The 26328-nt window shown below is 49.5% G+C and overlaps 1 protein-coding gene across 2 annotated transcripts; it reads right to left on the bottom strand.

Moving 5' to 3' along the window:
* Window positions 1–4069: 4069 nt before the first annotated feature.
* LOC310637837 (flap endonuclease 1-like) lies at window positions 4070–26078 on the bottom strand. Of its 2 annotated transcripts, XM_083358426.1 has the most exons (11): window positions 25915–26078; window positions 23991–24081; window positions 22928–23030; window positions 21527–21572; window positions 21361–21437; window positions 19849–19982; window positions 18931–18991; window positions 16569–16700; window positions 7044–7195; window positions 5476–5629; window positions 4070–4374 (listed from the first exon to the last, which is right to left on the bottom strand). In XM_083358426.1, exons 1-11 carry the CDS (start codon window positions 25994–25996, stop codon window positions 4297–4299), a joined length of 1110 nt encoding a protein of 369 aa, XP_083214552.1. In that variant the 5' UTR covers window positions 25997–26078; the 3' UTR covers window positions 4070–4296. The 2 variants fall into 2 exon arrangements, with proteins under 2 accessions (XP_083214552.1, XP_083214553.1); XM_083358427.1 differs by lacking the exon at window positions 16569–16700.
* Window positions 26079–26328: the final 250 nt, after the last annotated feature.

Below are 26328 nucleotides of genomic sequence, written 5' to 3'. Positions count from 1 at the left end.
AGAAGGATCCCCATGGAGGGGAGAAAATCTGCTAAAATATGGAGACCATCTTTAGGCTTTCTCAGAAAGCCTAGCCAGAAAGCCAAGCAGTTCCTCTCTCCAACTGAGGCCTGGTTAGCATCTGAGGGGTTGCCCAAGATCTCTCTGTCTGTCTGTCTATCTATCCGTCTATCTAATCATCCATCCATCCATCATCCATCCATCATCTATCCATCCAATCTAGCCATTATCTATCAATCCATCATCTATCTTACATCTAAATTTACCATCTATCATCCATCCAGTCTACCATCCATCCATCCATTGTCTCTCTCTCTCTTACATATTTATCATTGCTCTCTCTATAATTACCTTTGCTGCCTCGACTTCCTTCTTTCCCTCCCTCCCTCCCTCCACTTTTTCCCCTCCCTCCTTCTATACTTCCTTCCTCCCTTCCTTTCATCCTTCCTTCCTCCCCTCCTTGTCATTCCCATTTCCTTCCTTCCTTCCTTCCGATGCCCATCTAGAGGCAACACCAAGGGTAGTGGGTATGGCCAGCACAAAATTTAATTTTTTAAAACTAAATTTTATTAAACATTTTACAGAGAAGACAAAAACAAACACCAAGCAATATGGAAAGAAAAAAGCAACCTGAAAGCGCCAACAGAAATAATAATAATAATAATAATAATAATAATAATAATAATAATAATAATAATAATAAAAAATAAAAATACAAAGAAGCTTCCGATTTCTTTTGTGGCAAATACAAGTACAATTACAAAAAAATATATTACCTGTGATTATAAAAGAGCTCATTTTTTCGATTATTCTTTTTTCCCTCCTAATAATCAAAGCCACAAATTGCATTTTTTCCAGTCTCTTGCAAAAAGCCTGTAAGGGGTTTCCAGTTGATCATAAATGTAGATACTGTTCCCCCCCCTTATTTTCCCCTCAAAGAGTTTAATTTATCCAACTCTGCAACTTCCGTAATCTTCGCCATCTATTCCTCTGTTGTGGGTGTGTTGTACATTTCCATATTTGAACACATGATAGTCTTGCTGCAGTTGTTACACACAAAAACAAAGTGCCAGGACTTTCCCCCCCCCTAATTGCCTGACCATTAGTCCCAAAAGAAAAAAGCTCTGGATTCAACCTTTAAAATCTTGAATTAATAAACAGTATATATTTCTCTCCAATTTTTTTTTGTGCTTTTACACGGCCATCAAACACAATAAAACGTTCCTTCAGGGTGTTTACATTTCTGCCAAAGCTTCAAAATATAGGTAGTCCTCAACTCACAACAGTTCAAAGTTACAACGGCACTGAAAAAAACCTGACTTACAACCATCTTTCACACTTACAACCTTTGCAGCATCCCCCAGGGTCATGTAGACAAAATTCAGACTCCTGGCAACTGACTCGTATTTATGACGGTCGCAACGTCCCATGATCCCCTTTTGCAACCTTCAGACAAGCAAACTCAGTGGGGGAGCTGGATTCATTTAACAACCTTGTAACATAACAATATCAAGGATTCACTTAACAACTGTGGAAGGTCATGAAGTGGGGGGAAACTCACTTAACAAATGTTTTATTTAGCAACAGAAATGCTGGGCTCAATTGCTATGAGGCAAGGACTACCTGTATCTTTATGCATTCCAGGGTAGGCAACCTTGGCTCTTTTATGACTCGTGGATTTCAACTCCCAGAGTTGAAGGAATTCTGGGAGTTGAAGTCCACGAGTCATAAAAGAGCCAAGGTTGCCTAGGCCACTTTATGACTCGTGGACTTCAACTCCCAGAATTCCTGAGCCAGCCATGCTGAGGGGAAAGGGAGAGGTTTCCAAGCTGTGCCATGCTGGCTGAGGAATTCTGGGAGCTGAAGTCCACGAGTCATAAAAGAGCTAAGGTTGCCTGCTCCTGGCCTAGACCTAGGCCGCTTTATGACTTGTGGACTTCAACTCCCAGAATTCCTGAGCCAGCCATGCTGAGGGGAAAGGGAGAGGTTTCCAAACTGTGCCATGCTGGCTCAGGAATTCTGGGAGTTGAAGTCCACGAGTCATAAAAGAGCTGAGGTTGCCTACCCCTGTTCTAGACAATTTCTCTGGTGACAAATATCAACAATACATCATCTTATAAAAATTCTCTTTTAAGGTTAGAACATAATATACCTTTTAATCCTTTCAACCACATATTTTCCCATTGTTCCCTGGGTATATTGTAAACAAATTTTTAGTGCATGTTACCATACATTCTTTCATTCATTCACTCTTCTGTTTCAAGTCTGAATGAAAGTTTATACATTTTAAAAATAACACATTCACCATTCGTACATAATTATGTTTAAAACTTACATTGTTCAAAACTCTAAAACATTTTATCCACCTTAGGTTTTTCCTAACAATTGGACATTAAAAAAAAATTACTGGCAAGGATATCCTATTGTTAAATCTTCGCTATGTTTTATTTTACAATCCACTTGACAAACCAACCCAGAAGCTCGGAGAACAAAATTTCACCCTCACCAATTCAGGTACAGCAGGATAAATTAACCATTTGTGCTTATCATCTCTCGTCCATAAAATACTTCTCGAGCTGAAAGGTACAAAGGGGTTTTGAGGCAGAACCTTTATTTCTATTTATTCTATACTCTTTAAGAATAGCCGACCTGACATAACGGTTTTTAAAATCTACATTAGCTTTGTCACACCCAAATTTCCAATCATGAGTTTCTAAATCCAATAACCTATTTCTTAACAAAGGGACAAAATTAAATTTGATTTGATATTTCGGTATAACTCAAACTGGTATCACCAATAAAAAATCACCTTGTCATATCTTTAGTCGTTTTCTCTTCCTGCCATGTTAAAAAAATTACAATTTAGGAGGAACTTTTTAGAAACAGAGCCAGCTTGGTTGGTTTCATTATACATCAAATATTTCTGGAACAAGGAAACACGCAACAATGGATCGTCCCACTTTTTAAAATAGGAAATCCAATGGTCAGTCTGATTTGTCCCTAAATTTTGCCAAAATACCCTGGAAGAGAGTTCATGAGTGTCCATCATTTTGACCTTTCTTTTTTTTTATTCTTCAGCCTGCTGCCTTTCAAGATTGATTCTCGTAGAAAAAAGAAACCATGAAAATTTCTAAAAGGATGATCTTCCCCTGCTTCCCCCCCCAGGAGATAAAATAGCAGGTTTTATGCACTCATTTATTATACATTAGCTTAATGGGGCCACAGATCACCAAACCCTCAGAGCATTATCCTAAGATAGATTATGCAGAAATCCGCCTGTCATTTAAATAGATGAGGAGGAGAACAATGAAAAGATCTCCTCCTGACCCCCCCCCCCCCACTTTATTGTCTCCCCAAAGCAAAGGGGGCAGAACAGAGAAATTGTCTCTTAAGGTAATTTTCCATGTCTGTGATCCAGGTGACTGAAGGCCATGAAAATGCACTATATGAAACATGGACCCCACAGTCTTCCTCCTCTTCCTCCATAAACCCCACTCCCCTCTAGCACTGATGATGTTTTTTTTATTTTTTTATTTTATTTTAATTCCATTTATATCCCGCCCTTCTCCGAAGACTCAGGGCGGCTTACAAGCTTAGCAGTAGCCTTCATTCTATGTATATGCCTGCTTATTAGGGCTTTCACACACACCCCAAGCGGCATTACCTAGTTGTTACCTAGTTGGGTAACGAAATGCCTGCAAGAAAACCACCCAGCCCAGAGAACACCAAGGATCCCACAATCTTCCTCCTCCTCCTCTTCTCCATAAACTCCACTCCCTTCTAGCATTGATAGCGTCACCTAGTTGGGTTATGAAACATCCGCAAGAAACCCACCGAGCTCAGAGAGCCCCCGGGGACCCCGCGGTCCAACCCTCAGCTGCAAATATTCTATCGAACCATGGTTAATTTGTAAGGTGGCATCAACCTCTTGGCTGGTTTTGCTCAGTTGTTAAGATGCAATGCTTGTCCGGACAGTTGTGTGTGTTGAAGGAGAGCGGAGAACTTTCCTGGAAGCAGACGAGGCGTCTAGTGCAGGGGTAGGCAACCTTGGCTCTTTTATGACTCGTGGACTACAACTCCCAGAATTCCTGAGCCAGCATGGGAATTGAAGTCCACGAGTCATAAAAGAGCCAAGGTTGCCTACCCCTGGTCTAGTGCAAGGCGAAGGGAACGGATGGCGCGCTGATGGCGTTACCTAGTTTGGTAACAAAAGGTCTGCAGGAAAACTGCCATGTTCAGGCAGCACCAAGGAATGCGCCAGGGAGGGAACCGTTCCTTCCAATTCCTGGGGCTCTTTCAGATGACCCCCGGCACTTCTGCTGCTTCTCCCCGGCACTTCTGCTTCTTCTTTCTGGGAGATTGATGGGTGGGTGCCTGTATAAAAGGGGGAGGGGGGAGTTAGGGAAACAGGCAAGCAAGCTGCTTTTGTGGGATACGGCAGGAGAAAAGGAACGCAGGGTTCAACCGTACCCACCTCCGAACACCCCTGGGCAGGTCAGACCCAGGGGCTGACTTCAAACAGCACGCGAGGCTTCGTGAGCCTTAACCTTGTTTACACTGGACTGCAGAGCAGGCTGCAAAGACCTAGGCCAGGGGTAGGCAACCTTGGCTCTTTTATGACTCGTGGACTTCAACTCCCAGAATTCCTGAGCCAGCATGGCTCAGCTTGGAAACCTCTCCCTTTTCCCTCAGTGTAGCTGGCTCAGGAATTCTGGGAGTTGAAGCCCACCAGTCATAAAAGAGCCAAGGTGGCCTACCCCTGACCTAGTGCCTTTGCCCACCTACCCTGCCCAGGTAGCTGGTACATTTCAAGCCTCTGCTTCCCTCTCTGGCATTCCTGGGTCTCTAGACAGTTCCAAAGGCTGCATGTGATCTTTGGGCTTCTGGAAATGAGCCACCAGTGCTTAATCTACCCACCTATCTCTCCATCTGTTTATCTGCCTGCCTTCCGTCCATCCACCTGCCCCCCACCTACCTATCCATTATCTCGCTATCTTTCAATCCTTCCCTCCCACCTTCTTCTATCTCTCCCTTCCTCCATCCATCCTTTTCTCTTTACATCCATCCATCCACCCCACCTATCATCATCTCGCTATCTTTCTTTCAATCCTTCCCTCCCTCCCCTTTTCATCCATCATCTATCTCTTTATCATCCATTACACTCTCTCTCCATCTATCTATCTATCTTTTCTTTCTTTCTCTCTCTCTCTCTCTCTCTCTCTTTCTCTCTCTCTCTCTCTCTCTCACACACACACACACACACACACACACACACACACACTTACTTACTTACTTACTTTTTGGAACTGCCCAGGGCCCCAGGCTGAGGCCATGGGGCAAAGACAATTCAGTAGATAGCACAGACCCCTCCCATCTGCCCCCCCCCTCCTGCATCCCTGCCTTCCAGGCTCCCTTTTTGGGGGGTGGGTGTGTGGGTAGATGGGAACACTGCCCCTCCTCTGTCTTCTTCCTCACCTTGTTTGGGCTTTTGGTGACCGGGAAGAAATCCGTCATGGTCCGGCTGGCAGCTGCCTTCCTTGCCTTGCCCTTGGTCTTGGGGAGGGAAGCCTTGCTGAGCTTCAGGCGGGCGTCCCGCCACCTCTTCAGGCGACCCCGAACTCGGCTCTCTCTGCGGAAGAGGGGCTGGGGTGAAGAGGGCAAAAGGGGGGGAAGGCAGGCACAGGGGTGGGGTGGGGTTCACCCCTACTTGGCTAGACCCATCTGCCAGCAGGCAGCCCCGACTACGCCTGGCCTGGATGGACACTGCGGGCATCTTGAGCCGAGATGAAGACCTGCACTGGGGGGGGGGGATTTCAACCCTGTTTAGGCAAGAGATTTCCGGTGAAGGTTTTGCATGAAGACTGGAGACCGGGCAGTGATTTGGGGCTGGCCAAGCACCTCCAGAGAAAGAGGTCCATGAGAGATGGGGCAGAGGGTCCCTGGCCTTCCCAGAGGAGACACGGCGACTGGGGGGGCAGCTTTCTCACTTGAAGCAGATGGCAGGAGAAAGTATACTTTGCCCCAATTCCCCCACCCCCAGCCTACCTCTTTTTCTCCCGACAGCTGCCTGCAACCTCCTCCCCATCTCCCAAAGCACCTCTGAGCCTTCAGACTGGCAGCAGAGCCCCCTCTTCCCTAGAGCTGCGGCCTCCGTTTGGGTGCGACTACAGCCCCCATCCTACCGATAAAGGAGACCCTTTGTAGCTCGGGGTTGAAAGGAGCGGTCCTTGGTGCTCTCTGAGCTGGGTGGTTTCCTTGCAGACGTTTCATGACCCAGCTAGGGAACATCATCAGTGCTAGAAGGGAGGGGGGTTTATAAGGAGGAGGAGGAGGAGGAGGAATGTGGGGTCCTTGGTGTTCTCAGAGCTGGGTTGCTTTCTTGGAGACGTTTCATTGCCCAAGAAGGTAACACCATCAATGCTAGAAGATGCAAACCCCCCTCCCTTCTAGCACTGATGATGTTCCCTAGTTGGGTCATGAAACGTCTGCAAGAAAACAGCTAAGCCCAGAGGGCACCAAGGACCCCTCAGTCCCCCTCCCCCTCCTCCCTTTCGACTTCTCCTCCGCTCCGAAACCCCCACCCCTTTCTATCCACTGATGATGTTGCCTAGTTGGGTCATGAAACATCTGCAAGAAAAATAGCCAAGCTCAGAGAGCACCAAGGACTGCTCAGTTCGATAAGATAACCTTTATTGTCATTTTTTTTTTACTGTGGGCACAACGGCACACATCAAAACTGAAATTTAGTTGCCCGCTCTCAAAAGTGAAACACATACATTTCACACACCTAAACAGACTATATACAACATATGTACAGAAATATACAACATACGTATAGAGAAATATACAACGTATGTTCCCATCCTGCTGGGGTGGTCAGTGAGGAAGCCCAGCACCCAGAGTCTTCACAACTGCCCGCTCGCCCAGCCCACCTTCTTTTCCAGCCCCAGAGCCGAGGCCGAAATGTTGAGTCCCATGCCGCACCCTCTTGGCGGGGGGGGGGGAGCGCAAAGGGCCTGGCCAGGTCCGGCTCGCCCACTCACTTCATGCACTTCTCTTCCGCCAGGAACTTCACCAAGCCCTCCTCATCCGGCTCCTTCCACTCCAGCACCACCTGGCCTGGATCCGTCACCTCCGGCTGCAGAAACAGCCGCCGTGTCTCCGCCAGGCACCAGCCGTCCGGCACCGGGTGGCTCTGCGGGGGGGGGGGGGGAAGAAGTCCTGAGCATCAGCAGCAGCCCTGCCCCTACGGCCACCTAGCCTGGACCCCAGGCCTGTGAGCATGAGCCTTCGAGGCTTTGCCGGGAGAGGCAGAAGCCCTGCAGGGCCTTTCCCAGGCTGGCCCCGTGGCAGGACCCTTTCTCGGGGAAAGTTCCAACGCAGGCAGTCCTCTTTTTACATCCGTTCATTTAGAGACCATTCGAGGTTACAACAGCACTGAAAAAAGCGACGTGACCCTTTTTCGGAGTTACAACTGTCACAGGCGATCAAAATTAGGAGTTACGACCATCGCAGGTGATCAAAATTCAGAGGCTCGTATTTATGACGGTTGCATGTGCTCCCCTTTTACGACATTCATGACAAGCAACGTCAAGGGGGAAGCCAGATTTGCTTAACGACCATGTCCCCGACTTGACTGCAGTGCTTCACTTCAGAATGGCGGTGAGAAAAGTCGTAAAGTGAGGCAAAGGGTGCCTGACAAATGTTTCCCTTAGCAAAGGAAATTTTGGGTTCCATTGCGGCCGTAACTCAAGGACTACCTGTGCTGCTATGTGCTGCCACATTGGGTCCAACCCATTTTCTCAGGCCCCTAAAAGAGGGGTCCTCAACCTTGGCCACTTTAAGACTTGTGGACAATTCCCAGAATTCTGGGAGTTGAAGTCCACAAGTCTTAAAGTGGTCAAGGTTGAGGACCTCCCCCACATTAAAAGTCTCAATGACCTTTTGTGAGGGATCCCTACCTTTTATATTATCGCTGGTTTGTTTCCCCCCCCCTCTTTTACACGCTGTTCTGTTTCGGATTCCAAGCTCTTCTGCGGGGGCCCAGATGAAAACTGAACCCTCCCCAGATGAAACTCTAATGGCAGAAAGTGAAGAGGAACTAAAGAGCCTCTTGTTGCGGAAGAAGAAGGAGAGTGCAAAACCTGGGTTGAAACTCAACATTAAGAAAACCAAGATCATGGCATCCGGCCCTCTCAATTCCTGGCAAATAGATGGGGAAGAAATGGAGGTAGTGACAGATTTTATTTTCCTGGGCTCCAAGATCACCGCAGATGGGGACTGTAGCCAAGAAATTAAAAGACGCTTGCTCCTCGGGAGGAAAGCCATGGCAAATCTACACAGCACACTAAAAAGCAGAGACATCACCCTGTCAACAAAAGTGCGTATAGTCAAGGCTATGGTCTTTCCAGTTGCAATGTATGGCTGTGAAAGATGGACCATAAGAAAGGCTGAGCGCCAAAGAATTGAGGCCTTTGAACTCTGGTGCTGGAGAAGACTCCTGCGAGTCCCTTGGACTGCAAGGCGATCCAACCGGTCAGTCCTAGAGGAGATCAACCCCGACTGCTCTTTAGAAGGCCAGATCCTGAAGCTAAAACTCAAATACTTTGGCCACCTAATGAGAAGGAAGGACTCACTGGAGAAGAGCCTAATGCTGGGAAAGGTTGAGGGCAATAGAAGAAGGGGACGACAGAGAATGAGGTGGCTGGATGGAGTCCCTGAAGCAGTAGGCATGAGCCTAAATGGACTCCAGAAGATGGTAGAGGACAGGAAGGCCTGGAGGAACGTTGTCCATGGGGTCACGATGGGTCGGACACGACTTCGCAACTAACAACAACTATCTATCTATCTATCTATCTATCTATCTATCTATCTATCTATCTATCTATCTATCTGAGGAGATCAACCCTGACTGCTCTGTAGAAGGCCAGATCCTGAAGCTGAAACTCAAATCCTTTGGCCACCTAATGAGAAGGAAGGACTCACTGGAGAAGAGCCTAATGCTGGGAAAGATTGAGGGCAATAGAAGAAGGGGACGACAGAGAAGGAGGTGGCTGGATGGAGTCCCTGAAGCAGTAGGCATGAGCCTAAATGGACTCCAGAAGATGGTAGAGGACAGGAAGGCCTGGAGGAACGTTGTCCATGGGGTCACGATGGGTCGGACACGACTTCGCAACTAACAACAACTATCTATTTATCTATCTATCTATCTATCTATCTATCTATCTATCTATCTATCTATCTATCTATCTATCTATCTATCTGAGATCAACCCTGACTGCTCTGTAGAAGGCCAGATCCTGAACTGGAAACTCAGATACTTTGGCCACCTAATGAGAAGGAAGGACTCACTGGAGAAGAGCCTCATGCTGGGAAAGGTGGAGGGCAAGAGAAGAAGGGGACGGCAGAGAAGGAGGTGGCTGGATGGAGTCCCTGAAGCAGTAGGTGTGAGCTTAAATGGACTCCAGAAGATGGTGGAGGAGAGGAAGGCCTGGAGGAACGTTGTCCATGGGGTCACGATGGGTCGGACACGACTTCGCAACTAACAACAACTATCTATCTATCTATCTATCTATCTATCTATCTATCTATCTATCTATCTATCTATCATCTATCTATCTATCTATCTATCTATCTATCTATCTATCTGAGGAGATCAACCCTGACTGCTCTGTAGAAGGCCAGATCCTGAAGCTGAAACTCAAATCCTTTGGCCACCTAATGAGAAGGAAGGACTCACTGGAGAAGAGCCTCATGCTGGGAAAGATTGAGGGCAATAGAAGAAGGGGACGACAGAGAAGGAGGTGGCTGGATGGAGTCCCTGAAGCAGGAGGCGTGAGCCTAAATGGACTCCAGAAGATGGTAGAGGACAGGAAGGCCTGGAGGAACGTTGTCCGTGGGGTCACGATGGGTCGGACACGACTTCGCAGCTAACAACAATAACAGATGAAAAGTGCAGGCTGCAAGCAAACGTGGGCCAGGCTGGCTGGCTGGTTTATTCAGGCCTTTGTTTAAGGGGGCTTCTCTGGCTGCCCAACTCATGTACTGGGCCTCCCGAAGGAGTTTACCTAAGTGTGATAAAAAAAAACATAAAAGAGCCCTGGTGGTCCACAGCCAGCAATTCGATCTTGACTGGCTCAAGGTTGACTCAGCCTTCCGTCCTTCCGAGGCCGGTAAGGTGAGGACCCAGATTGCTGATTCTGTGAACCACTTAGAGAGGGCTGTAAAGCACTGTGAAGCGGCATATAAGTCCTATTGCTACTGCTGTAAAGGAAACAACCATCCCAAAACCACAAGACTTGCCAGGCGGTAAGTCCTCAAGAAATCTACAGGGTGTAATCCTGAATAGGCCGGCAGGCCGTGTCCATAGAATACCTGTTCACTCAAGGAATTGTCCCTGAGAATCCTGCAATAATTCTTCTTATCGACTAAGACCAGACCCCACTTTCCCCCCCCTGCTCCCTCTCCTCCATCTTTTAATTCATTATACTGTATTTTCATTATTTTACTCTTGTTTCATTGCTTATTATTATTGTTATTACATTTTTTTTAAAAAATCATTTTACATCCTACTGTTGTGGTAAGACTCCCAAGTAGCCTCAGAGTGAGATGGGTGACAAATAAATTCAATACTAACAGTAAGTAAAATGTGACCTGTGGCAGGATCTCCGGGGATCTAGAAAATGTAATCCAGCTTCTTTAGCCTCAACTCCCACGTTACCTAATTTGGCGAATTAAAGGTCCGCAAGAAAACAAGCAAGCTAAGCGAGTACCAAGGACCCCTCATTTCAACCCTGAGCGACAAGTATTCTCCTTTATCGAGTTCATGGTAAGCTGCAGAGTAGCAACACCAGATTTTGTGCCAGATTTAGATGAGCTGCTGTTAAGGCCTGGCTGGGCAGGAGAGCCATTGGTGGGATGGGGTGCAATGGAAAAAATAAGAGAAACCTCAAAATGGAGACCACATCCTCATCCCCTTTCCCTTCCCATTGTCCTAGATCTCCCTCTTTTCCCTAATCCCATCAAAGCCTGGCATTCAGACCCATCAGCCATCAACAGGCACCTAGAGATAAAACCACATTTACAAGCCATTCAAGAGACTATAAAAACATTGAGGAGGAAACAAAAAAAAGCAGAGCAGCCAACACCCAGATAAGCAGGGATTAACACTGATGGTGTTACCTGGTCAGCTAATGCAAGCAAATTGCCAAACTCTTCAGAGCACCAAGCACTTATTTCATACACACACACACACACACACACACACACACACACACACACACCCCTTTCCAACTGGGGGAGAGCTTTGTGGCTTTTCTCAATTGTCAGTAATGCTTTATTTACATCTAGGAGGATCTGTTTAGTCTAGACTGCAAAGCAAATCAGACCTTCAGATTTTTTCTTCTCTTCAGCTCCCAAGTTCCTCAAAATCTAGGAACATCCTGCGGTTCAGGAGTCTGGTAAAGTAGGGACCCCACCACCGGTCGTTTTCGAACTTCCCCCTCAGAGTCTAAGCTATCCTTTCAAGGTCACCTAAGAGAAGGGGTGTAGGAGACAGAGGTGGCAAGCCTTAACGTTTCTCCCCAAGGAGAAATTTTCCTGATAGCTAGAACAATTAATCAGTAGAATGGCTTGCCTCCAGAAGTTGTGGGGACTTCATCAATGAAATTTTTAAGAAGAGACTGGAGAGCCATTTGTGTAAAATGGTCTAGGGCCCGGGTAGGCAACCTTGGCTCTTTTATGACTTGTGGACTTCAACTCCCAGAATTCCTGAGCCAGCATGGGAGAACTATGGCTCCTTCACGACTTGTGGACTTCAACTCCCAGAATTCCTGAGCCAGCATGGGGGAACTATGGCCCCTTCACGACTTGTGGACTTCAACTCCCAGAATTCCTCAGCCAGCATGGGGGAACTATGGCCCCTTCATGACTTGCAGACTTCAACTCCCAGAATTCCTCAGCCAGCATGAGGGAACTATTGCACCTTCACGACTTGCGGACTTCAACTCCCAGAATTCCTGAGCCAGCATGGGGGAACTATGGCCCCTTCACTTGTGGACTTCAACTCCCAGAATTCCTGAGCCAGCATGGGGGAACTATGGCCCCTTCACGACTTGCGGACTTCAACTCCCAGAATTTCTCAGCCAGCATGAGGGAACTATGGCCCCTTCACGACTTGCGGACTTCAACTCCCAGAATTTCTCAGCCAGCATGAGGGAACTATGGCCCCTTCATGACTTGTGGACTTCAACTCCCAGAATTCCTGAGCCAGCATGGGGGAACTACGGCCCCTTCATGACTCACGGACTCCAACTCCCAGAATTCCTGAGCCAACATGGGGGAACTATGGCCCCTTCATGAGTCGTGGACTTCAACTCCCATAATTCCACAGCCAGCATGAGAGAACTATGGTCCCTTCACGACTTGCGGACTTCAACTCCCAGAATTCCTCAGCCAGCGTGGGGGAACTATGGCCCCTTCACGACTTGCAGACTTCAACTCCCAGAATTCCTCAGCCAGCATGAGGGAACTATTGCACCTTCACGACTTGCGGACTTCAACTCCCAGAATTCCTGAGCCAGCATGGGGGAAGTATGGCCCCTTCACGACTTGTGGACTTCAACTCCCAGAATTCCTGAGCCAGCATGGGGGAACTATGGCCCCTTCACGACTTGTGGACTTCAACTCCCAGAATTCCTCAGCCAGCATGGGGGAACTATGGCCCCTTCACGACTTGTGGACTTCAACTCCCAGAATTCCTCAGCCAGCATGGGGGAACTATGGCCCCTTCATGACTTGCAGACTTCAACTCCCAGAATTCCTCAGCCAGCATGAGGGAACTATTGCACCTTCACGACTTGCGGACTTCAACTCCCAGAATTCCTGAGCCAGCATGGGGGAACTATGGCCCCTTCACTTGTGGACTTCAACTCCCAGAATTCCTGAGCCAGCATGGGGGAACTATGGCCCCTTCACGACTTGCGGACTTCAACTCCCAGAATTTCTCAGCCAGCATGAGGGAACTATGGCCCCTTCATGACTTGTGGACTTCAACTCCCAGAATTCCTGAGCCAGCATGGGGGAACTACGGCCCCTTCATGACTCACGGACTCCAACTCCCAGAATTCCTGAGCCAACATGGGGGAACTATGGCCCCTTCATGAGTCGTGGACTTCAACTCCCATAATTCCACAGCCAGCATGAGAGAACTATGGTCCCTTCACGACTTGCGGACTTCAACTCCCAGAATTCCTCAGCCAGCGTGGGGGAACTATGGCCCCTTCACGACTTGCAGACTTCAACTCCCATAATTCCTCAGCCAGCATGAGGGAACTATTGCACCTTCACGACTTGCGGACTTCAACTCCCAGAATTCCTGAGCCAGCATGGGGGAAGTATGGCCCCTTCACGACTTGTGGACTTCAACTCCCAGAATTCCTGAGCCAGCATGGGGGAACTATGGCCCCTTCACGACTTGCGGACTTCAACTCCCAGAATTTCTCAGCCAGCATGAGGGAACTATGGCCCCTTCACGACTTGTGGACTTCAACTCCCAGAATTCCTGAGCCAGCATGGGGGAACTATGGCCCCTTCATGACTCACGGACTCCAACTCCCAGAATTCCTGAGCCGGCATGGGGCAACTATGGCCCCTTCATGACTCGTGGACTTCAACTCCCAGAATTCCTGAGCCAGCACGGCTCAGCTTGGAAGCCTCTCCCTTTCCCCTCAGCGTGGCTGGCTCAGGAATTCTGGGAGTTGAAGTCCACCAGTCATAAAAGAGCCGAGGTTGCCTAGCCCTGGAATAGGGTCTCCTGCTTGAGCAGGGGGTTGGACTAGAAGACCTCCAAGGTCCCTTCCAACTCTGCTATTCCGTTTACAAGACTTGGAGAGTGTTCCTTTTCACATGTTAATGTCAAACTGAACAGCTTACGCCAGGCTAGCAAAACCCAGTGAGTTTACCCTGTCTGCCTACATATCTATACGGGGATGCCCTCAAGGCAGTCACGACTCCTGGATATTGTATGAATAACTGCCTGGATTTTTGTGGCCAAGTTCTCACACATACAGGTGAAACTCGAAAAATTAGAATATCGTGCAAAAGTTCCTTTATTTCAGTAATGCAACTTAAAAGGGGAAACTAATATATGACATAGACTCATGACATGCAAAGCAAGATAGTTCAAGCCGTGGTTTGTCATAATTGTGATGATTATGGCGTACAGCTCATGAAAACCCCAAATCCACAATCTCAGAAAATTAGAATATTACATGCAATCAGTAAAACAAGGAGTGTACATAGAACAATATCGGACCTCTGAAAAGTATAAGCATGCATATGTAGTCAGTACTTGGTTTGGGCCCCTTTTGCAGCAATTGCGGCCTCAATGCGGCGTGGCATGGAAGCTATCAGCCTGTGGCACTGCTGAGGTGTTATGGAAGACCAGGATGCTTCAATAGCGGCCTTCAGCTCTTCTGCATTGTTCGGTCTCATGTCTCTCATCTTTCTCTTGGCAATGCCCCATAGATTCTCTATGGGGTTCAGGTCAGGCGAGTTTGCTGGCCAATCAAGCACTGTAATCCCACGGTCATTGAACCAGTTTTTGGTGCTTTTGGCAGTGTGGGCAGGTGCCAAGTCCTGCTGGAAAATGAAGTCAGCATCCCCATAAAGCTCGTCTGCGGAAGGAAGCATGAAGTGCTCCAAAATCTCCTGGTAGACGGCTCCGTTGACCCTGGACTTAATGAAGCACAGTGGACCAAGACCAGCAGATGACATGGCTCCCCAAATCAACACAGACTGTGGAAACTTCACACTGGACTTCAAGCATCTTGCAGTGGTGTGCCTCTCCATTCTTCCTCCAGAATCTGGGTCCTTGGTTTCCAAATGAGATGCAAAAGTTGCTCTCATCAGAAAATAGGACTTTGGACCACTGAGCAACAGACCAGGTCTGTTTTTCTTTAGCCCAGGTAAGACGCCTCTGACATTGTTTGTTGTTCAGGAGCGGCTTGACAAGAGGAATATGACATTTGAAGCCCATGTCCAGGATCCGTCTGTGTGTGGTGGCTCTTGATGCACTGAGTCCAGCCTCAGTCCACTCCTTGTGAAAGTCCCCAACACTTTTGAATGGCCTTTTCCTGACAATCCTCTCCAGGCTGCGCTCATCCCTGCTGCTTGTGCACCTTTTTCTTCCACGCTTTTCCCTTCCACATAACTTTCTATTAATGTGCTTTGATACAGCACTTTGGGAACATCCAACTTCTTTTGCAATTACCTTTTGAGGCTTTCCCTCCTTATGGAGGGTGTCAATGATGGTTCTCTGCACAACTGTCAGGTCAGCAGTCTTCCCCATTATAGGATTCCTACTGAACCAGACTGAGAGACCATTTAAAGGCTCAGGAACCCTTTGCAGGTGTTATGGCTTAATTAGCTGATTAGAGTGGGACACTTTGAGCGTAGAATATTGCACCTTTTCACAATATTCTAATTTTCTGAGATTGTGGGTTTGGGGTTTTCATGAGCTGTACGCCATAATCATCACAATTATGACAAACCACAGCTTGAACTATCTTGCTTTGCATGTAATGAGTCTATCTCATATATTAGTTTCCCCTTTTAAGCTGCATTACTGAAATAAATGAACTTTTGCACAATATTCTAATTTTTCGAGTTTCACCTGTAGTTGCTCCTTGCCTCCTTCTTCCTAGGGCTGAGAGAAAGGGACTGAGCCAAGTCAGCCAGCTGGCTTCAGGCCAAAGGCAGGACTAGAACTCAGTGTCTCCTAGGGAGTAGCCCAAGGCTGACACTAGACTGGCTCTCTCTGCTGCGATAGTTCTTTAACAAAACCCTTCCGTTTATCTGAAGCGTGTAAAGCATCCAATGCCCGTTAGAAAGAGTGCGCAGAAGAGCTGCCAACAATAAGGGGTTTGGAAGCCAAGTTGAATAATGAACGGTTGAGGGAGCTAGGTATATTTAGCTTAACAAGTAGGGGTGACAGGATAGCAGCCTTCCAGTATCTCAGGGGCTGCCACAAAGAAGAGGGAGTCAAGCTCTTCTCCAAAGTGCCTGAAGGTAGGACAAGAAGCAACGGATGGAAACTCATCAAGGAGAGAAGCAACCTGGAACTAAGGAGAAACTTCCTGACAGTGAGGACAATTAACCAGTGGAACTCCTTGCCTCCAGAAGCTGCGAATGCTCCAACACTGGAAGTTTTTAAGAAGAGACTGAACAACCATTTGTCTGAAATAGGATAGGATTTTCTGCCTGAGCAGGGGGTTGGACTAGATGACCTCCAAGGTCCCTTCCAGCCACATGATTCTGTGACTGTGATTCTACACACTAATGGCATGGCTGAGGCTGACCCTTGTAAGACCAGGCAGAACACACAAGGCTGAAGGCCCTGCCGGCTTTTCCTTACTGACCAGGAGCCTCTGCTTCTCACGGGGCCTAAATGTCTCTGGAGGCTCTCGCCCGTCCAGCTGACGCTTGTCCCAAGGGGGCTTCGTCCAAAAGCAGAGGCTGCCCACCTGCAGAGGGCCGAGAGCGGGATGGCCGAGGGCAGGGCCGGGTACCTGGCGACTGGTATTCCGCAGGACCTCCTCGATGCTTCCGTGATGCTGGAGCAGCTTCAGGGCCTTTTTGGGGCCCAGTCCCCGGATCTTGTGGCAGTAGTCGCAGCCCAGCAGAATGCAGAGGTCCACAAACTGGGAGAGAGAGGAATGGGGCATTGCTTGGCAAAAGGAAACGCGATTTTTATTCTTGGTATGTTAGGGTTTTTCCCCCCTCTGTAAACTGCCCAGTCACTAAAAGTGAGTGGGTGACCACACAGGTCTTCTAAATAATTAAGTAAATAAATAAGTCTATCCCCATCTACCCCCCCCCCATTCTCCTGATGAGCCAGACTACAATTCCCCTCATCCCCAACCTGCGGTACCACATGGCCACCAGCTTCACCTGGGCTCCAGGCCCTCAACTGGTCAGAAAGGATTGTCACTGGGGGGGGGGTTGAGGAGGTAGGGAAAGGGGTCACCATCTGTCCAGACTCCCCAGCATTCCTTCAGGAGGGCTTTGCCACTGCCCTCTTCCAGTTTCATGGAAGCCGAGAGAATCCTAAGACTGGAAGGGACCTTGGAGGTCATCTAGTCCAACCCTTTGCTCAAGGCAAGAGTCCTTATATCATCCCAGACAAATTGTTGTGCAATGTTTTCTTGAAAATAGATAGTTAGATAGATAGATAGATAGATAGATAGATAGATAGATAGATAGATAGATAGATAGATAGGCAGGCAGGCAGGCAGGCAGGCAGGCAGGCAGGCAGGCAGAGACAGACACAGGTGACAAGAGATAGATAGATAGATAGATAGATAGATAGATAGATAGATAGACAGATAGATAGATAGATATGGGTAGATGGATGGATGGATGTACACAGAGACAAATTGATCAGAGAATCCTAGCGCTGGAAGGGACCTTGGAGGTCATCTAGTCCAACCCTTTGCTCAAGGCAAGAGTCCTTATATCATCCCAGACAAATTGTTGTGCAATGTTTTCTTGAAAATAGATAGTTGGATAGATAGATAGATGGTTGGATAGAGATAGATAGATAGATGATAGATAGATAGATAGATAGATAGATAGATAGATAGATAGATAGATAGATAGATAGATAGATAGATAGATAGATAGATAGATAGATTAGATAGATAGATAGATAGATAGATAGATAGATAGATAGATAGATAGATAGATAGATAGATAGGCAGGCAGGCAGGCAGGCAGAGACAGACACAGGTGATAAGATATAGATAGATAGATAGATAGATAGATAGATAGATAGATAGATAGATAGATAGATAGATAGATAGATAAATAGATATAGATAGATAGATACATAGACAGACAGACAGATAGATAGATATGGGTAGATGGATGGATGGATGGACGGATGTACACAGAGACAGACAAATTGATCAGAGAATCCTAACGCTGGAAGGGACCTTGGAGGTCATCTAGTCCAACCCTTTGCTCAAGGCAAGAGTCCTTATATCATCCCAGACAAATTGTTGTGCAATGTTTTCTTGAAAATAGATAGTTGGATAGATGGATAGATAGATAGATGGTTGGATAGATATAGATAGATAGATAGATAGATAGATAGATAGATAGATAGGCAGGCAGGCAGAGACAGACACAGGTGATAAGATATAGATAGATACAGAGATAGATAGCTAGATGGATAGATAGATAGATAGATAGATTAGATAGATAGATAGATAAAGATAGATAGATACATAGACAGACAGACAGACAGATAGATATGGGTAGATAGATGGATGGATGGACGGATGTACACAGAGACAAACAAATTGATCAGAGAATCCTAACGCTGGAAGGGACCTTGGAGGTCATCTAGTCCAACCCTTTGCTCAAGGCAAGAGTCCTTATATCATCCCAGACAAATTGTTGTGCAATGTTTTCTTGAAAATAGATAGTTGGATAGATAGATAGATAGACAGACAGACAGACAGACAGGTGATAGATATAGAGATATAGATAAATAGATATGGGTGGATGGACGGATGTACACACAGACAAATTGATCAGAGAATCCTAGCGCTGGAAGGGACCTTGGAGGTCATCTAGTCCAACCCCCTGCCCCAGGCAGGATGCTTTATAACATCCCAGTCAAATGGTCGTCCCGTATATTTTTGAAAAGCACCACTTCACGGAGCACCCACCGGCCCTGGGGGCAAGCTATCCCACTAACTGTTTCCCAGACTAAACTGCAGCCCAGTGTCTTGGAGGGTGGGTGGATGGGGTCTATCTCTTGGGAATGCCGAAGGATCCCCCGTTCTGCTCGGCTTCCAAATACAGACAAGGGTGGTGGGCAAAGGCTGAAATGCTGGAGGCCAAATCAAGGCCGGTTCCCCGCACCTGCTCCTGAGTCATTCCCAGCTTCTGCAGGACGGTGGGTAAGGAGATCTCTTCCAGATGGCTGGACAACAAACAACAACAAAAAACACAATGGGGATGAATTAATTAATCTAATTATTTAAAAATGCCAATTAAGACTTTAATTTTAGAAAACTATCAATGGCATTTCATGGCCTTTGGCATAGAGCAGGGGTCTTCAAACTTGGCCCTTTTATGACTTGTGGACTTCAACTCCCAGTCCACAAGTCATAAAAGGGCCAAGTTTGAAGACCCCTGGCATAGGGCTATGCCAGGCACTGTGAATCGGAGTTGAACAGCGCCCCCTAGAGCTGGACCGGTAGGAAAGTCGACCTCTTTTTTTAAATTTTCCTAAGATGTAAAAAGTTTTAAAAACAGTTTTAAAAATTGGACCCTGGGGCAGGGGTAGGGATCCTTGGCTCTTTTATGACTTGTAGGACTTCAATACCCAGAATTCCTGAACCAGCTGTCTCAGGGGTTCCCTACCCCTGATCTAGGGGAAACTATAATTTTTAATTAAAACAGATTAGACAAACCTGACTGAACAGCTATAGCAGGGGTCTTCAAACTTGGCCCTTTTATAACTTGTGGACTTCAACTCCCAGAATTCCTCAGCCAGGCACGCTAAGTTGAAGTCCATAAGTCATGAAGGGGCCATAGTTCCCCCATGCTGTCTGAGGAATTCTGGGAGTTGAAGTCCACAAATCATAAAAGGGTCAGGTTTGAAGACCCCTGAGCTATAGGAATGACACAAGACATTCTAACATTGGAAATAGTGAGCTCTGCTGGCTGGGGAATTCTGGGAATTGAAGTCCACAGGTCTTAAAAGTTGCCAAGGTTGGACAGCCCGATCTCAACATTTTTGCAACTAGCTTACGGTCTCACGCCCGTAACACTCACCTCTCCTTTGCGCTTAGGTGCCGCAGGAGGCGCACGGCCCCAAAGGGGAGGGCGTCCATGTCTTCCGTGGCTGCACACCAGGCGTGCCCAGATTTCACCAGGGCGGCACACGTGGCTTCTGCCTCCGCAGGCGCCTAAGTCACACCCCGAGGGCGGGAGGGACATTTCCAGTCAGGCGGAGGTTGAAACTCTGGCCTCCAATGAATAAGTAAAGCTACGGGGTTTCTGGTTTGAATGCAGACATTTCATTACCCAACTAGGGAACATCATCAGTGCAGTGGGGTTTGCATGGAGGAGGAAAAAGAGAAAGAGGGAGAAGGAGGACCCCAGTCTTCCTCCTCCTCCTCCTCCCTGCATACCCCACTCCCTTCTAGCACTACGGCTGGACTACACCTTACGACCGCCACTGAGCCGCAAATGTCCGTTGCTAAGCAAGACACCCCACTATACAACCCTTTATCACCATCGTTAAGTGAATCACTGCAGTTGTTCAGTTAGAAACACGGTTGTTAAGTGGATCCGGGCCCCCCACATTGACTGGGCTTGTCCGAAGGTCGCAAAAGGGGATCTCGTGACCCCTCTGGGACACTTTGGCCGTCGTAAATATGAGTCCGTCTCCAAGCACCTGAATTTTGATCGCCTGACCCTGGGGGGATGCTGCGATGGTCGTTAAGCGTGAAAAGCAGTGGCCAGCCCCCTTTTTCAGTGTTGTTGTAACTTCGAACTGACACTAACGGTTTTAACTTGAGGATGCCTGCAACCTGGATCTCTATCCCCGTCTCCACTGGACCCCCTTCGCCACTGGACTGAGAAGGAGGGACTGGTCCAACACCCCCCCCCCAGGGCGGATCCTGAGGGGGCCTGGAGCTGGGTTTCCCCCCTCCTGGCCCCCTTCCCCACTGCAACCCTCACCCACCCGAGTGGCGAGACGCTTGGGGATCGTGGGCAGCAGAGACCAGCGCGCGGCTTTGCAGGGGAAACAGGCCAAAACATTTCCAGCTGGTTCTCGACTTACCACAGTTCATGTAGTGACTGTCTGATGGCACTGGGGGAAAAAAGGAGACTTAGGACCGTCTTTTGCACGTACAACTGTTGCAGCCTCCCCTTTTGGTCGCGTGATCCAAATTTAGACCCCTGGCAACTGGCTCACACTTATGACAGTCGCAGGGTCCCCCAATCGCCTTTTGCCACCTTCTGACAAGCCAATGGGGGACCCAGATTCACTCAACCACCACGACTAATTTAACAGCTGCAGTGATTCACTTAACAACGGTGATTAAAAAAAAGGTTGGAAAACGGGGTGTCTTGCTCAGCCAGGGCTATTTGGGGCCCAATGGCGGTCATAAGCCGTAGTCAAGGTAACCGCAGCCGTCAAGGCAGCCCGTCCAGCTGGGAGGACCAAACTGGTCTTCCTCCTGCTCCCAGCGGAGCCCAAAACAGAGACCCCCACCCCAAAGCAAGGCGGTGAAGACCCTCCACTCTCTGCAAACCGGATGCCTGCCGGGCTGTTACCTGGATGTAAGGGACGCCCAGGAGCGTCAAAAGCGTCTCCGAGTCTCGTCTTGGGAGCCGCGCTGGAACATCGGACTCTGAAAGGGGAGCAGGAAGAAAGGCCCAGTTGGCAACTGGAATCCCGCAGGCCCAACCCGCCCCGGCAGGGAGGGGGTCCCGACTTTACCTGCGGTCCCCCGCCTGGCTCCAGAGACGGCGGCCCGCTTGGCTAGCTGCAAGGGAAACGCAGGATCGAGTGATTTCCCAAGAACGGAGAATATCTGAGGCCAGGGTTGAACTGGGGGATCCTCGGTGCTCTTAAAATGAGGTTGTTGCGTGTGTGTTTTTTTAGCAGACGTTTCATGACCTAACTGTGCAACATCATCAGTGCTAGAAAGGAGGTTTGGAGAGGAGGAGGAGGAGTGTGGGGTCCTTGGTGCTCTGTTTTTTCTTGCAGATGTTTCATTACTCAACTAGGTAGTGTCATCAGTGCTACAAGGGAGTGGGGGAGGGGGAGGAGGAGGAGGAGGAGGAGGAAGATGACGACGACTGTAGGATCCTTGGTGCTCTCTGAACCTGGTTCTTTTCTGGCAGACATTTCATTACCCAACTAGTTAGCGTCACCAGTGCTAGAAGTGAGCGGGGTTTGTGGAGAGGAGGAGGAGGAGGAGATGACGAAGATGAAGAGATTGATTGTGGGGTCCTTGGTGCTTTCTGAGCTGGGTGGTTTTCTTGTCTTAAAGACAGTTCTCCCCAGGTTTGTGCAGTCTGTGCAATTTTCCACCAGAGGGAAGAACAGTCTAGGCCAGGGGTAGGCTCTTTTATGATGCAGTGTAGCAGATACAGGAGTAGAGCCAGCCGTACCAACAAGCTGAAGAAGAGTTTCTATCCGTGGGCTGTCAGGCTCTTGAACGGGAAATAACTTTTACGTACGATTGACTTGTGAAGCCAGCGCGTTGTGCAATTAGCTGACGTGGTATAAACAAGATGGTGGGTTTGTTGTCACTGTGAGTTGTTGTGGTGGTGGTGGGGCACGAAGGGAGGCTCAGCCAAATCTCAACGTATAGATGGTTGTACTTTGACAATAAAGGTTCATTCGTTCATTGCAGACGTTTCATGACCCAACTAGGGAACATCATAAGTGCGAGAAGGGAGGGGGGTTTGTGGAGAGGAGGAGGAGGAGGAGGATGACAACTGTGGGCTCCTTGGCTGCTTCCTTGCAGACATTCATGACCCAAACTAGGTAACGTAACCAGTGGGAGTGATTTCCTTCGACCGGCTACCTCAGGGGTAGGCAACCTCGGCTCTTTTATGACTCATGGACTTCAACTCCCAGAATTCCTGAGTCAGCATAGCTGACTCAGGAATTCTGGGGGTTGAAGTCCATGAGTCATAAAAGAGCCGAGGTTGCCTACCGCTGGGCTACCTGAACTCGGTCCCTAGGAGGGGGCTTCAGTGGGCTGCCTGGCTGGCTGGCAACCTCCAATGGCTGGCAGATTCCCCAAACAGCTCTCTCTGTCTCTCCCCTCTGCTCTGCAAGCAGGAGTTTATCTGGGCATCGGCTCCCCCCCCCCAGATTTGTACGTACCACCCGCTGCTTCAGCTCTGGGGGCTTCCCGTTAAAAACGAAGACCGGCTGGATGCCCTTTTCCAGGAGGCGCAGCGTCCGGAAAAACAGCCCCTGCAGGGAACTAGAAGGGAAAGGGGGGAGACGGTGAGCAGAGAATGCAGGCGGTCCTCGACTTACGACAACGGATCCCAAGATATCCGTGGGAGAGACAGCTGCTAAGTGAGGTTTGCCCCATTTCACGACCTTCCCTGCCACGTTTGTTAAGTGAACCACTGCAGCTGTTAAGTTAGACACACGGTCGTTAAGTGAATCCAGCTTCCCCGTTGACTTTGCTTGTCAGAAGGTCGCAAAAAGGGGATCACGTGACACCCCGCCCCCCCCAAGGACACACTGCAACCGTCCTAAGTACATGCCAGTTTCCGAGCATCTGAATCTTGATCCGATGACCCTGGGGCAGGGGTAGGCAACGTTGGCTCTTTTATGACTCGTGGACTTCAACTCCCAGAATTCCTGAACCAGCCATGCTGAGGGGAGAGTTTCCAAGCTGAGCCATGCTGGCTCAGGAATTCTGGGAGTTGAAGTACGCAAGTCATGAGGGGGCCATAGTTCTCTCATGCTGGCTGAGGAATTCTGGGAGTTGAAGTCCACCAGTCATGAAGGGGCCACAGTTCCCCATGCTGGCACAGGAATTCTGGGAGTTGAAGTCCACGAGTCGTAAAAGAGCTGAGGTTGCCTACCTCTGCTGCCTGGGGGGATGGTGAAACGTTCTTAGGTGTGAGAAACGGTCTTAAGCCACTGCTTTCGGTGCTGTTGTAAAAGAACGGTTGTTGAGGACTACCTGTATGCATGAGCCGGGCCACAAAAGAGTCAGGCAAGGTCCCAGGGCAGGCAGCGCAACCCAGGCGGAACGCTACCACCTTTGTCCCCCTCCCACACAGACTGCTCCCACACCTGCCTGGAAGGAGAACGTGAGAATCCACCCCCCACCCCTGATGGTCTGGTCTCCTTCAGGGGTAAGTCATTCCCTCTGCTTAGTGGGAGGGGGGGAGGAGGAGGAAGAGTTCCCCCCCCTCTTGCTCACCTGATATTTTGCCCATGGCGGTTGATGATCTGCGGCATGGCTGTGCGGAACTGATAAACGGCCACGGAAGTGTCCAGAGCCACCACCCGTCCTGAGTCACCGATGGAGGAGGAGGAAAAAGGCAGGCTGAGCAGGCTGGAGGGGAAGTTATCGTTCTGCCCCTCCACCTTCACCCGGTCGGGCTCCACTGGCACAGTGCCTACCTGCCTAGTGGCAGATCCACACACACACCATCACCACCCCCGCTCCAAACTGTTCCGGTCTCTTGAGGGCACAGAGAGAGCACCTTGGCTGTGTGGTACCCAAAACGGGTCTCATCCTGGCGCCACAGCCACTCGAGAAACACCCCCCCCCGCCCCCGAGACGAGGAGTGGCATTTTCAGCTTCCCTTATTGGAGAAGGTGGGCAAAAGGGTGCCGGCCTCAAAGGTAGAACCGAGAGGCCTCGCACAGTGCACAAATTTAATATGGTTATTACGATTAAGGAAGCCTCTTAAGAATCACTGGCTGGCTGGCACGCGTTTTTTTCGATTGGATCCTTCTGCTTTGCCCTCCTTCTTTATACATCGCATTTTTAGGTTAATAAGCTTTCTTATCAAAAGGGGGGGTGTCTTTTACTACTATAAGAAGCTAGGGGTTACCAGAGTTTATATTTATCTATGTGCCTCGGCTGGCATCCTTCTAGAGCAGAGGTAGGCAACCTCAGTTCTTTTAGGACTCCTGGACTTCAACTCCCAGAATTCCTGAGCCAGCCTTGCTGGCTCAGGAATTCTGGGAGTTGAAGTCCAGGAGTCCTAAAAGAGCCGAGGTTCTTTCACAAACTTTCCAAATTCCAAGCTGAGTCCTTCAGCTGCCTAATGAGGCTTAGCAGCCCCAGAATGACACCAGGGTTCCCCAGGGTTCCCCTTTGCACTCTGTGCATGCTCAGGGACTCAGGACAGGTGGCGCTTTTTCCCATGTTTGGGGATCGAGGGCAGACAGGACACTTTTGCGCTCTGTGTATGCTCGGGGGGGGGGGCAAGGGTGGGCGGCTCCTCTATTCACTCTATGCGTGGTCAGAGACCGAAGGTCCTTCTTTGCATGCACAGGGATGGAGCACTTTTGCACTCTACGCACGCTCGGGCAGGTGGGGTATCCCTTGCACTCTGTACATGCTCGGGCGGGTGGGGTATCCTTTGCACTCTGTACATGCTCGGGCGGGTGGGGTACCCTTTGCACTCTGTACATGCTCGGGCAGGTGGGGTACCCTTTGCACTCTGTACGTGCTCGGGCAGGTGGGGTACCCTTTGCACTCTGTACATGCTCGGGCAGGTGGGGTACCCTTTGCACTCTGTACATGCTCGGGCGGGTGGGGTACCCTTTGCACTCTGTACATGCTCGGGCGGGTGGGGTACATGCTCCAAAGACTAAGGGCAGACACCACCACCCCGCTCTTTACACTCTGTGCATGCTCAAAGACTAAGGGCAGACACCACCACTCCCCTCTTTGCACTCTGTGCACGCTCAAAGACTAAGGGCAGACACCACCACCCCCCTCTTTGCACTCTGTGCATGCTCAAAGACTAAGGGCAGACACCACCACTCCCCTCTTTGCACTCTGTGCATGCTCAAAGACTAAGGGCAGACACCACCCCCCCTCTTTGCACTCTGTGCACGCTCAAAGACTAAGGGCAGACACCACCACCCCCTCTTTGCACTCTGTGCATGCTCAAAGACTAAGGGCAGACACCACCACCCCCCTCTTTGCACTCTGTGCATGCTCAAAGACTAAGGGCAGACACCACCACCCTCCTCTTTGCACTCTGTGCACGCTCAGGGGCCGAGGGCGGGCCGCTACTCTTTGCACTCTGCGCATGGTCGGGGGCCGAGGCTAGGCGGGTCTTCTGCGCATGCTCGGGGGTGGAGGGCGGCGGAGAGGCACTCACCGCGGTACTGCTCCAGGCTGGCGGGGCGCACGGCGTCCGGGGCCTCCTCCTTGATGACCTCGGCCAGCTTGACGATTCCCATAGCGGCGCGGCCGAGGGCGCCTCTGAGCGCGTGCAAAGCGCCTCGGGCGGGATTCGTCCCAGCCGCGGAGGAGCGAAAAGCCCCGGCGGGGGGGGGGAAACCGGCGCCGGAGGGTTGGCGAAGTGCGCATGCGCCGAAAGGTCGCCCTGATTCGCTCGCGAGACAGACTCTATGGCTCAGCTCCGCCTCTCGGGCTGGCCGGCCGAGCTCCCCTCCCTCTGGTGCCGCTCTAGCCGGGGAGAACTCTATGCGGGGCGCTCGGCGGACTCCCGGCTAGCGGAGGCGAGTCCGCGGGGCGGGAGAGGGGGGAGGGCTGCTCGGTTGCTCCCGGG

The sequence above is a fragment of the Vipera ursinii genome (assembly GCF_947247035.1).
Source record: "Vipera ursinii genome assembly, chromosome: 3".
NCBI lineage: Eukaryota > Metazoa > Chordata > Lepidosauria > Squamata > Viperidae > Vipera > Vipera ursinii.
This window is presented reverse-complemented; position numbering and strand designations above follow the sequence as displayed.